Here is a 13,532-nt window from a genome sequence, read left to right as displayed (position 1 = left end):
AGAAGAATGAGAAAGAAAGAATAGAATTGGTTTCCTTCTTCTAAAAGAGTCATCCTCTCCAGTGAAAGGAGTAATATTTTGAAGAAGCAGCATATTTTTAAAGCTTTTGTATAAGATTTGGAGAGCAAATAAGAGCTATTTCAAGGAAAAATTACAAGAGAGCAATTAAAAGATATTAGTCCATTGTAATTTGTGTTTGAGTCCCTGTGGAATTTAAAGTAAATATGAAAAAGAAAAAAATTACTGTACTATATGCATGTAGTAATAAATTTATATATTAGCGTTGCCTGTATTGATTAGCCTATCTATAAAGTTGGGATGTCTGCAAGTTTATGTATGGTTCTTGACATGCTAAAATCACAAATATTTTATATTTGTGATGCAATCAAATTTATGGAATAAAATTTTATAGGAATATATAAGAATACCTTTTTACATCTTCTATATTAATTAAATTGACAAACTAAATTCTTTATAAATTTATAATTTGCTTTTCATGACCGCGCGAAGCGGAAAATTTTACTAGTTTAAAAATATGTGTTCACAAATATAATTTTATACATTATTGAAATTTTCTCCTTTTATTTTTATAGTGGTCATTTTCATTTCAAACCATGGCTAAACTCTAAATATATAGGTCCAAAAAGAAAATAAAATCTGAAATGGATAAGTGAAGGTAGGGCCATCCCAAGCTTGAACTACGGACAACCATCTTCGCCCCACTTCCATTTTAATCACAAAAAAAAGGCTTAGCTTTCTCTCAAATTAATAATTAAAAATGGAGAGTAGTACCCTTAGCTTCCGTAGTTGCACTCAGCCTCAGTTCCCACTACAATCAACGTCTTTCCCTCCTCAATTCCCTAAAAAATTCCAATTCTTGGTTAGTTCTTTCTATTTTGCTCTAATTTAATTCAGTTTCTTGGTTTTTATTTATCTTTTCATATATGTATGTATATATTTCAATTTTCTTTGCAGAGAGTACATAAATCGAAGCCTTTGATTGTTAAGGCTTTAGGGACGGGAGATAATGATAATAATAATAATGGGAACTTTGAAGATTTACCTAATAAGATTTTTATGGAAGAGGTACGTACTTGGTATTTCTCTTTTCATTTCCATATCGCTTTGAATTTCTTGGCCTTATCTGACCTCTTTTTATGATTTCTATTGAGCTGAGGGTCTTTCGGAAACAGCGGTCCTATTTTGTTAGGAGTAAGGTCTGCGTACATTTCTACCCTCTTCCAGACCGTATTTTGTTAGGAGTAAGGTGCACGTATTTACGTTGTTGTGGATTTCACTGGGTTGTTGTTGTTGTACTTTATTTGCTTAAGAATAATATCATTATGGTTATTTTCTTTTCTAGTTATATTACTGTCTTTAAATCTTTTCATCCATTTTTCTGTGCTGGAATTAAATTACTTGTTCAAGTTATAACACGTAGGGGTCGTTTGGTTTGAAAACAAGTTATGCCAGGATTAGTTATACTGGGATTAGATTATTTCTTATTGTTTGGTTTGTTGTATTAAATATAATGTACGTTGCATAATTTCTAAGAAGAAGTTGTTTGTTTACAAAAATAACCTCCACCTTATTTAGTAGAAAAAGGATTTGAGGGACCTCAGGGTATTTTTTTCATTTTTATTGTTTTATAGGGATAACTAATCCTGGTACTATTATTCCACCATCTGTCCCCGCACTATTTCTAATCCTAGTATAACTTATCCCAGGACTATTTATACTTGTCCAACATAACAAATGACCCCTTATACTCTGTTTGGATGGTTGTTTCACGTGGTTCATTAATGTACGGTATGGTATGGTACAATATGGTGTTGTATTGTATTGTACTGTGTTAATGAACACAATGTTTGGATAGACTGTATCGTTTGTTGTGGTTTAATAACATTTGTATTGTTTGGTTTGATTGTATGGTACTGTATAATAACTTATAAGTTTACTAAAATACCCTTAACTCTTAATTAGAAATTAGTTTATATATCAATAAAACTCAGGTAAAAGATAAAATAGGAACTACAAAAAATAAGTACGTGGTGTGGGTGGGGGTGGTGGTAGGGGTGGGGGAGGGGTGCGTGGTTGTGGGATGAGGGTGGGGGTAGTGGGTGGTAGGGTGGGGATGAGTGGTTGTGGGGTGGGGTTGGGTGGTGGTGAGGGGTAGTGGGTGGTGGTGGTGGAGGGGTGGGTAGTTGTGGGATGAGGGTGGGGGTAGTGGGTGGTAGGGTGAGGGTAGTGGGTGGTGGGTGGTAGCGTGGGGTGGGTGGAAAAGGGGTGGATGTGGGGTGGGTGAGGGTGGGGGTATAATGGAGAAGTGAAATATGTAACCACGCAAAAACCACCAAATCCGTGGTTACAAAAATTGAACGAAACAACCATCCAAATAGGGGGTTAGTGTTAGCCATGTGCTTTAGTCTTGTTGGATAGAGTTACTTGGTTCTTGTGCTCATGGGATGTAACATGTTGCCCATTGGGTACTTGAGATACAGGCAGGTGGCCCAAGCACCATCGTTATTCTAAAAAACACTAAGTTATAGTAATTATAGTTAAAAATATGTTTGAAAGAATAGTTTGACTTCCAAATAGTGATATTGTTGTTCAAAATGGGATTGCCGGGGTATTTATTTGTGTTTATTGGATTTTGTAGGCAATTGGTGCCGAATATGGAGAAGGCTTCGAGACATTTAGACCCAATGGACTGCTCAAAGTTGATGTGGTAAGACCAGAAGTTTAGTTTTGTAGCAGGGTGTATTAATCTTTGTGCCTTTTGGTGCTACAAGGCAACATGTCTATACTCAAGGAGTTCCTTTTTTGCATTTAGGATTTTTTGAACGATAGACTGCAAGAGGGTTTCCTCAGAAGAATCCGTTATGCGATGAAGCCTGATGAAGCTTATGGGCTCATTTTCTCTTGGGATAATGTGGTGGTAAGACCTCAATCTTTGACCAAACTGGTCTTAATTAAGATAGGTTACCTGATTTGTGAACTGTTACCTGATGTGTGATCAGCTGTATAAATGAATGTGGTCTCTAAAGCCTGGCTGGCAAATTATTATCTCCATATAAAAGGAAGTAATCTTCTGTTGTTGGTTTGCCCTATGTTTGTACACTTCTTGTTCCTGTATGCTTATAAAGAATTCTTGAAGGATGCTGGTTTTGTTACATTCAGACCCAACGTCTGAATCTTTGATGACCTTGCCTTACAAACTCAAAAGTCTTCTTTTCTTTGCTTCATCTTTTTTCCTGTGCTCCATTTTGGTTCCTATATGGGAGACCTTTTTTATTTAAAATTAGGTGTGGAAGATTAAAGAACTTTGCTCTCTCTCTCTCTCTCTATATATATATATATATATATATATATATATATATAGTTGATGCTTTAAGACACAACAACAACAACGTTTAGTTCCAAACAGGTTGATACTTCAAGATATGACTCCTAAAGAGGAGAGGTGGCTTGTTTTGTATCAGGCGAAGTATTAGGTGCATGGACTGGAACTCATACAAAAGGCAACAAGAACTTGGTTTAATGTTAAGAAAGAAGAACTTGATAGAGTGAGAAAAGAGAATTATATGTACATTGTATATCTTAATTACATATCTAAATATCTGGATATTGATATGTATGGTGGAGAGAGTTAAGACTATGTTTGGATTGATTTCCTCTAGACATGTTGCTGAACAGAATGTGTAAGATAATTGTAGAAGTAGAACAAAGATGTGTTAAGATATTAATGTTCTAATAATGAAGCTCACACTAATGGCGTTGCTGAGTTCTTTCTTCTACTTGAGTGGAAGTCAGAACATTTGTTTCTTTGTTGACAATGTACTTCCACATCTTACTTTTCAGGCAGATTCTCGGGCTCTGAAGTTGGATGCCTGGAATCAACTTGCCTCTGAAGAAGGTGAGTGACTAGCCGTTTTTTCTGTCTCTGTGTTATTAAATTTCTTCACTTGGGTTGCATGCAAATATCAATATTATTTCAGCAGTAAAGCATAAGCCAATCCGAGTGGGATTGAATTACAGAATCATACTTTTATTTCTTATTGGCCGTACAGTGAAATTATTTGCCCTTCATTTGGAAAAAAAAAAAAAAATCCTTTGAGAGGGAAATGGATTTTAATAAAATTTCTAAAGTTCTCGAAAAGAGAAGAAGAAAATGGGGATTGTGATAGGATTTAGCTGTTTGCCGCCAATACACATATCCATCTCGAGTACCAGTGACATGTCACCTGTACATAATCGTGGGTCTTATTGGCATTTTTAAGTATCTCCATCTATATCTGCGACAGTGAGAATGGTAACTGTTCTTTTTTTCAATTCTTACTGAGATTCATAAATATATAAGTCAGATTCTTTCTGGTTCTATCAATCCAAATTCACCTATATCCGAGATTGGGGGAAGGAGAGGGGGCAGGGGCTAAAGAGTGATTAATCCCCCCAAATAAAAAAAATGTTATGATCAGACGGTGAGCCGTCGCAATGTTCGTTCCATGGAAAATGAGCCATTGTAAGAAACTTATGGTGTGCAATCATATAAGAAGCATAATCTTAAAGACCCGTAGGTTTGCAATTTTAATCAATTGGGAAGGTTATGATATAAAACTAATCGCTGCAGTTTATGGGAGATATGAAATAGCTAAAGAATGATTTTCTGACCTGTGAAAGACAATGACTATCCACAGTTTGTAGATGCTTTTAGTTTTGACTTTATATTTTTAATAGATAAATTATTTATCATTTGGTTATGTGCAGGATTAGAGATTCCTGGAGATGGTAGCGTGCAGCGGCTGTTACTTTATGGAGCTGCAGATGATGCTCTGCATAAGGTTAGGATTTAATGATCATACAAGTCATGAGTGCATACTTTGTTTGAACAATGAGTCCGGATAGCGTCCTTTCTTAATTTTTGTCCAAGTCTGTGGCCCATCAATCTTTTTATTTTTTTATTTTTTTTTATAGATAAATAATTATTAAATCCTCTGAGAAATTTGCCTCTATACGCATGAGTCGGTGTACATCTCTTTTTGATTGTAGAAATAGTGGTCTATGAGGTTTGAGTTTGCTTTTAGGACTTCTTCAGCTCTTTGGGAGGTAAAACACTAAAACACAACATATCTCTATGGAAAATCACCGAGATAAAAGAAATAAATAGCATTGATCAGGCTCTCCAGGAAAAAAGAGGGTTGCCCGGGGGTTTCAAAATGTCATCCCAACAAACTTATAGGTTTAAATCACTTTTGCGAGATTGTTTTCTAGTTTTGTATAAATCCTTTCTTATTTATTCAATTCCTTATTAAAATGTCTATTTCTGAGAAATCCTATGCAATTATAGGTGCTTTTAAGAAAGAAGAATGAAGCTGATCGAGATCGATTGAAGACAAGGCTTTCCCAACTCTATTATGACAATCTTCTCAAAGTAAAGCATATTTGCAGAATGACATGCTGTGTTTTTCATGAGCACAAAAACATCATCATAATTTCTCCTCTTTTTAGATTTCAGAACCAATTGAAGGGTTGAAAGAATGGTTGGATGCTGTATCCACTGCTCGTATCCCTTGCGCTGTTGTGTCAAGTCTTGATCGCAGAAATATGGTTGAAGCTTTAGAGCGCATGGGGCTCATGAAGTACTTCCAGGTAGTTAATTATGTTCTCGTAGAGATGAGTATACAATGTGGTCGGCTATTAACATGTGCATGTTGTCAACCGTCATGCTGTTGATGCAGGCAATTGTGACAGAGGAGGATGGAATGGAGTCTATAGCACATAGATTTCTTTCTGCAGCTGTGAAGGTAAGGCTGAAGTGTATTTTGAGTGTTGGACTGGTGCATTTCTAACATTTTATGGATACCAAAACCATATTAAGCTACTGTCTCATTTGGACTCTTTAATAATGGGGGCTTCTTTTAGCACATTTTATTTCTTACTAGCATATGAGGGTGAAGAATATCTAGAAGTGTGGTGGGTGAACTAAAAATGCTTCATTTTCTCTTTTAATCTGGTGGCAGTTCCAATATTTTGTTTGAACTTACATCTTCGTCCAATGTTTGCTAAATCCTATCAATATTGACCTGCTACCACTTAAATAATAGATCAACTGCAACTATACGCTCTCTATTCTATCCTCCATGCTTTCTAAGCGCAGACCAAAACACAAACCTTCATTTGGACTCTCTTGGTTTTGCTGGAGCTTACTTATTGAAAAAACATCTTCTGCAGCTGGACAGAAAGCCATCGAAGTGTGTGGTGTTTGAGGACGATCCTAGGGGCATAACTGCTGCTCACAACTGTACAATGATGGCTGTAGCACTTATTGGTGCTCACCCAGCGTATGTATTACTGTTTTCTGGTTTCTTTCCTTATTGCTGTAGCTCCTGATTATGTCTCTTTTATTTTCCTTTCTTTTGAACTGTATTATGCTTGGATACGAAATGTTCTTTGCTGCCAAAAAGGAGTCCCAGACCCTTCCTCCCCTAGGGGGAGGGGTGGGTTTAGGAGTAAGCGCTTACGAATATGTTTATATAATGATATATTAATACAAGTTCTGGATGTTCTTGTTTAATTTTCCTCAAATGCAGATAGTATTTTCTGCTTGCAAATTTTTATTTAGGACTTTGAAACTTGCAGGTACGTTTTAGGACAAGCTGACCTTGCTGTAGGTGGCTTCAGTGAGCTTTCTGTGATAAATCTCAGGAGATTATTTGCACATAAAGGCTCCAATTTTATGGACCTAGAGAAGCAAATAGCGGAAAAAGCACCGCAGAGAAGGAAGCTTACAATTGACACCATTTTCTGAGCCAGTTTAATAGAGTCTTCCTCCTACTCCTACCTGTAAATGCCATTTTAGTGTAGAATCTGTAGATCTTGCTGTCCCTTGCTTTCATTCATTCTTTAGATAAATATAGCTGGCAGAAGATGATTTACCTTCGGGTAATCTGTAACTCAGAAATTCTTTTCTTGTCTTTTTTTTTTTTTTTTTTTTTCTGTTCGTGTGATCGAGCCGTTCAATTCAAACTGTCATCTGCCAGCAGTGGTAGTGGACTTCCGATCAATGTCACGACTAACAGTTGCTTTTAGTTAGATGTAATATTGTAACTTCGAAAATTTAACTGAAGGTGTCGTTTAAGTTTGGAAATTACTAGAGGTGACTTGTAGGGATCACATTAAGTCAAAACCCAATTAAATTTGGGATTAAGAAAATTGGGGTTGAAAATGTATTTTGCCAAATTTGTTAATCTTTTATAAAATACAAAAAAGATCCTAAACCATTTAATCCAACCCCCCATTTATTTCAAACTCAACATCGGTCCATATCAAAACACACGAACTTCATTCAAAACACACGATCATCTCAACTGCTCCTTCAAACTTTCAAGTTCAAACCCACGAACTGATCTCAACCGCTAAATGTGCTTCTTCAAACCGTCATCAACCTCTTCAAAAGCCGACTCAACAACGAACGCGTCGCTTTCCATTTCTCTCGTAAAATCGCTCAATATTTTCTTCTTTTAAAGTTAGGGTTTTGAAATCAAAATGAGAAAATGATGATTTTGGTCAGAGAAGAAGAAGAATAACATGGGTTTGTCTGCAATGTTGTTTATTTTGTTGTTCGATCCTTAGAAACCCTTATTTGCTATATTTGTTCGAGTTGTTGGGGTTTGTGTGTTTGTAAATAGTGTATGTGGTTGTGAAATTACGGTTTTGGTGTTGTTTGTGTTCTCTTTCTCCTGCAGAGTTCGAAAAAAAGGGCATTGGGCTTACAAAACCCGTATTTGCTCTATTTGTTCCACTTGTTGGGGTTTCGTTGTTAAATAGTGTATGTGGTTGTGAAATTATGATTTTTGATAAATCTTTTGTGTTCTTGTTCTCCTTGGGGTTTTGAAAAAAGGGGTTGAATTTTTTTGGGGATTTTGTCCAATTTGAGTAAGTTGTTGCGGCAAGAATGAAATTGTTTGACAGTTGAGGTTGGTTTATTTTGTTTAACTTGTGATGGTTGTGTGTTTGTATTGAAACAAATGTTTTTTTTGGTTCAAAAGTTAGGGTTTTGAAATAAAAGTACGAAAATGATTAATTTTGGTTAAAGAAGAAGAGGAAGAACATGGGCAGGGTGTGTCTATGCACTGCTGTGTATTTTGTTCAATTTTTTACTGTTGTGTGTTTGTAATGCACTGATATTGCACCCTGACAGTGAAATAGATGTTGTTGTCCTTGTAAGGCTTAGGAAAAAGGGTCTTGCCTTTTTTTTTTTTTTTTTTACCAATCGAGTAATACTGCTGCAATAGATTTCTAATCTATTGGTAAAAACCCAAACAGTTCTTGAGGTTGTTGCAGCAAGTGAATATGTTATTGCAACAGATTTAAAATCTGTTGAAAATTGTTAAAACGATTCTTTGAGGAAGGCTGGCAAGAATCGTTCGATGGTTTCCAATCGATTAGTGCGTTGGAACAACTCAATCATATGTTAACAACTTTACCGCTTGTTGCAACAGATTATCCATCTCATTGAAATAATCAATACGATTCTTGAGGAAGGCGCAACAATCGTATTGATATTTTCCAACAGATGGATAATCTGTTGCAACAACTGGTAAAGTTGTTGGAACATATGATTGAGTTGTTCCAATATATTACACACTTGTTGCAACATATGCTTCAGCTGTTGTAAAAAATTCATTATTTGTTTACTTTAAATGGTGCACAAATCAATTGAAAGTGTTTTTGCTTATATCCTGTGTGCAGATAAAATGTCTTCACGAAAAAGAAAAGGGGAGAAATCATCTACAGTTAGTAAAAGATATAAGGGGGCATCATTAGATGATCTTGCTGAACAGGCAAATATTCTTTCTGAACAAACTGCTGAACAGGAAACCTCTCAAGTAGGAGTTTCTGGCCAAGAAAGTAAAGAAGATCAAGTAGAAGAACAAGAAGAAGAAGAAGAAGAAGCCGAAGAAAAAGAAGAAGATAAAGAAGAAGAAGAAAGAGAAGAAGAAAGAGAAGAAGATAAAGAAGAAGAAGAAGAAAACAATGATGATGATGAAGAAGAAGAAGAAGAAGAAGAAGAAGAAGAAGAAGAAGAAGAAGAAGAAGAAGAAGAGCATGATGTAAATAATGATGACAATGAAGAGGATAAAAGCCCATCTTTTGAAAGGTCGGCGATCGGGGAACGTTGATTCTTCTATTGGGACCGATATTGACGGACCTTCCATCGATGAAGTTGTCAAAACTTTCGGTATTGAGAAGTTCCGTGCGCGGTGCCGATGGATAAACTAGGTGATTTGAATGGTGATCTTGTTGTAAAATCGGTCAGGGCAAGCCCTTTGATTACTTTAGGAAGATACTTCAGGAGGAGGACTTGGAGGATTTCTTCAGGGCCACATGTTTTGGCATGTATCTAGATTTTCCCGAGGACAACAATGCAAGGTTTCAAATGACCATTGTGTATGGTCTTCTCAAACGAAGAATTATTTGCAGCAAAACTGATGATATATGGATAAACTACTGCGGCATGCCAGTTTGTTTTGGCATCAAGGAGTTTTCCATAATCACGGATCGAGATGTCGTATGCTCCTTCTCGGCCTCTTCCTACTAGCTTATATTAAAGAAGGGAGCCAAGACACCCAAGTCATCCAAGAGGGAGCCAAGACACCCAAGTCATCCAAGGCGACCAAGAAAGTCAAGAAAGGCAAAGCCAAGGTTGATGATGATTTGGATTTAGTGGATGTTTGTGGAAAGAGCTACAAAGTAGCGGATTTGCTAGCAAAGATCTTGAAGTCGAAACTATCTCAAGAAAGCACAAGGAGTCAGTGCTTAGTTTGGTTGTGAATTCTATTCTTTGGGCAAGGATGTAAAGAATAATATAGAACTTGGTTTGATTAAACTCTCGGAGGATCGTGAGGCATTCAATAACTATCCATGGGGTCATAAAAGTTTTAAGTTGATCGTTGAATATTTGTGCAAAGCTTTGAACCCTAATGTGAAGACTTCCAACATCTATGGCTTCCCTTTGGGCCTTCATGGTAAACTTTCTTTCTTGATGTTATATCTTTTTAATTATTTTCCTTCATTGATTATTCTGATTTTTGGTAGCATAATTTTTTCTAGGCTTGGGCATTTGAAGCCATTCCTTACCTACGGAGTCAAGTCAGGGACTATTCGGAAGAAGTTTATTTTCCAAGGATCCTCAGATGGTTGACTACCAAAAATAGCAACAAAAAAATGAATCTTGATCCTTTTTTTAACCCCCCCCCCAAGGAAGCGGTAAGTCGAATCCGTTGGAAAATATCCCCGAATAGTTTTATAACAAGTAACTACTTGTTGCAACGAACATTTATTTCCAACAACCTCAAGATATGTTGAAAAAATCAAAACGATTCTTTGAAAGTTGCGAATCGTTGCCGATATTTTCCAACGAGAGTGAATATGTTGAACAACTCCTAAGATGTTGGAACAACTTACTCGATTGTTGCAACAAGTTCACAATGTTGGAAAATATCACAATAGTTGCTGAAGAAGGCTACAATGTACATTTTTTGGTTTTTCAATGACTAAAGAATATCTTGCAACAACCTAGGAGGTTGTTGAAACATATGTGGGGGTTGTTCCAACCAGATTACACACTTATTGGTTGAATATATCTGTTGTTTGTTGTAGGTTGTGCGCCCAAGGCTTATCCCGACAAAACAAGAAAGTGCGGATGCCATGTCTTGTTAAGGGCATAGGAATCTATGCGTGATGAATTGATTAATCGAAAAAGAAGAATTGGCTGAGCCACAACCATCATAAATTTGGTGTTGTTGATGGTGGTGGTGGTGATGGTGGTGATGTTAATGTCTTAGGTCGATATTAATGTGATGGTGCGGTGATGTTGTTGATATGAATATTGTTGTTGATGTTGCAAGACAAGGCTGGAAGGTCTTGCTGATAAAAGAAGAGATGATGATGGTGGTGGTGATGGAGTTGGTGGTGGAGTTGGTGGTGGAGTTGGTGGATATACTCCCCAAAGTGGTGGTGGTGGAGCGGCACACTATCCGTTATATTGGGTAGATATTCTTCGGTTGGTAATTCCTCAAGGTGTATTCTTGTGCTTGTGAATGCGGACTTGCATAGCCGAAAATTGAGGGTTTGATAAATAAGGTTGAAGAGTTGCTTCGGCACAAAAAGATACAAATTCAACTATAAAGAGTTTGATGTCCAAGAGGGTGTCCGGCCATCCAAAAGCTCGGCTCACCCTACACTCCTATTGGGATTCGCAAGAGGGCAAAAATAATTTCAAGGCACTTGCCGATTGTAGAGCAAGGAAAACAAGTACTCCACGTCTATTGCTACTCCTCCCCGTTGAAGTTGTTCCACAAGTCCAAAAAAGTTGATATTTTCAAGCGTGTAAACCCCCAAAAAAAAGAAAGAAGGTTGAAACCTTGATCAAATCCAAAAAGGGTGGAGAGCACTATACTTAATGCATGAATTTAAGACTTCAAGGTTATGACAAACATGCACGAATGGTGGAGGATTGGGTAAGTTTCAACACTTATATATATGTATATGATTCAGTATACTGTTTGAACAAGTCATGTAATTCGATGAACTTGTTGCAACAAGTTAACTAGTTGTTACAACAAGATACTAACTTGTTGCAACTTGTTAACTAGTTGTTCCAACAAGTGAATAACCTGTTGCAAAGAAGCTCACTAGTTGTTCCAACAACTCTAACTACCCGTCGCGAATTAGGTGGATCGTTTTGATATTTTTACCGCAAAAGATGTAGATGAAATCTTATTGCCGCGTATGAGCGACTTAATTTCCCGAGCACTATGATTCCTCTCGATAGAATCATGGACCTCAACTTCTACCATCACTCTGCGCAACATACTTAGGGTTGTCCAACGAGTCTACAAATGTGGGTGTCGTGCCCTATGATCAAAGACTTGCTCTCTTTAGGTGGGACGATGATAGTCTCGCTTTTCCCGAGAGGTGTTGTGCCCTACCCGTGTGGTAAAGTGGATTGGTGCCAAAAGGATCATAGCCGCAATCATGAATATTAATGACAACCATTTTGTCACTATTGAGATCATCATTGAGGAGGGTATCATAAATGTTTATGATTGCAACATCCCATGTAATGAAGACGGTGATTTCTTCTGCCACATGCAGCCGTTATTGGATCTTTTCCCCAAGTTGCTAAAGCAGAGTGGCATGTTCTCACACTTACCTGAAAAGTTGCTGAATGAATCATGGAAGTATGATCGGAAGAAGGATATCCCCCGAAATGAGACCAATAAGGCATGTGCTTCCTGGTCACTTGCTTTTGTTGAAGCTTTGCTTACCCGCACGAATATGACCAAGCCCGATACCTTATCGAGTGACAATACCGTGGAGAGGATGCAATGGAGGTGGGCTTGTGGAATTATTGATAAGGTGTTGGAGCCCTAATGTGGGGACAAACAATTTCTCTTAAACTATGTTTGCATTAAACAATTTCTCTCATATTTTGCTGCATTTGAATTATGGTGGATGAACACATTATGTAAATTTGTTAAATATATATTCTATGCTTAGTACCCTTATATATTGTTTAAGTTGTTTCAGTAGTTTTACGCAAGTGACAGATATGTTGGAACAAATACCTAAATTGTTGGTAAAAATAAAACAACTAGTGCAAATATTGCAAATAAGATTTTGCAACAAGTAAGAATCTGTTGGAGCATATGGATCTTATAGCAACAACTTACTTAGTTGTTGCAACAATTAAGGAATCTGTTGGAACATATGGATCTTAAGTTTAATAATCAAATATTGTTGAAGATGTTGCAACAAGTAACATTGGAACATATGGATATTCCTTTGTACTTATTGTTGCTAAATATGGATCTTCTCGTGAACAACTTACTTAGTTGTTCAACAAGTAAGGAATCACTCATATGATCTCGTTGCAACAACTTACTTAGTATTAAGGAATCGTTGGAACATATGGATCTTCTCGTTGTAAAGAATCCTTCAAGATGTTGCAACAAGTAAGGAATTGATTAACATATGGATCACTAAATGTACTATTGTATTTCCTTTGTTTATCACTAAATATAGGTGAATCGAGTAGTTGACATCAATTCACTCTAATGATCACTCGATTTAGTTCATCCGACTTAGAGATCCTCTTTGTGACTCAAAACACATCAAATTGATTAAGTATTCCATTATTTATCACTAAATATGGTTGATTTCCTTTGTTTATCACTAAATATAGGTGAATCGAGTAGTTCACATCAATTCACTCTAATGATCACTCGATTTAGTGCATGCTGACTTAGGAGATCCTCTTTGCTGACTCAAAATACATCAAATTGATTAAGTATTCCATTGTTTATCACTAAATATGGTTGATTTCCTTTGTTTATCACTAAATATGGGTGAATCGAGTAGTTGACATCAATTCACTCTAATGATCACTCGATTTAGTTCATACTGACTTAGGAGATCCTCTTTGCTGCCTCAAAATACATCAAATTGATTAAGTATTCCATTATTTA

The 13,532-nt window shown here is 36.6% G+C and overlaps 1 protein-coding gene across 3 annotated transcripts; it reads left to right on the top strand.

Moving 5' to 3' along the window:
* The first annotated feature begins 661 nt into the window (after positions 1-661).
* Positions 662-7,079, top strand: LOC132053499 (5-amino-6-(5-phospho-D-ribitylamino)uracil phosphatase, chloroplastic). 3 transcript variants are annotated; one of them, XM_059445561.1, is made up of 11 exons: positions 664-880; positions 976-1,086; positions 2,660-2,728; positions 2,834-2,938; positions 3,862-3,916; positions 4,768-4,841; positions 5,348-5,431; positions 5,509-5,649; positions 5,739-5,804; positions 6,232-6,341; positions 6,640-7,079. In XM_059445561.1, exons 1-11 carry the CDS (start codon positions 779-781, stop codon positions 6,806-6,808), a joined length of 1,086 nt encoding a protein of 361 aa, XP_059301544.1. In that variant the 5' UTR covers positions 664-778; the 3' UTR covers positions 6,809-7,079. The 3 variants fall into 3 exon arrangements, with proteins under 3 accessions (XP_059301550.1, XP_059301544.1, XP_059301559.1); XM_059445567.1 differs by lacking the exon at positions 976-1,086 and having other exon boundaries at positions 662-880; XM_059445576.1 differs by lacking the exons at positions 664-880; positions 976-1,086 and adding an exon at positions 1,143-1,217.
* The last annotated feature ends 6,453 nt before the right edge of the window (positions 7,080-13,532 follow it).

The sequence above is a fragment of the Lycium ferocissimum genome, chromosome 1 (genome assembly GCF_029784015.1).
Source record: "Lycium ferocissimum isolate CSIRO_LF1 chromosome 1, AGI_CSIRO_Lferr_CH_V1, whole genome shotgun sequence".
Classification (NCBI taxonomy): Eukaryota; Viridiplantae; Streptophyta; class Magnoliopsida; order Solanales; family Solanaceae; genus Lycium; species Lycium ferocissimum.
The sequence above is the reverse complement of the archived record's forward strand: the minus strand, read 5'-3'. Positions and strand labels throughout refer to the sequence as shown.

Excerpts from the sequence above, each read along its gene's own strand:
- LOC132053499 (XM_059445561.1), top strand. The coding sequence starts at position 779 with ATGGAGAGTAGTACCCTTAGCTTCCGTAGTTGCACTCAGCCTCAGTTC. Across the intron at positions 1,087-2,659 it reads ATAAGATTTTTATGGAAGAG|GCAATTGGTGCCGAATATGG; the intron begins GTACGTACTTGG and ends TGGATTTTGTAG. Across the intron at positions 2,939-3,861 it reads TCTCTTGGGATAATGTGGTG|GCAGATTCTCGGGCTCTGAA; the intron begins GTAAGACCTCAA and ends CTTACTTTTCAG.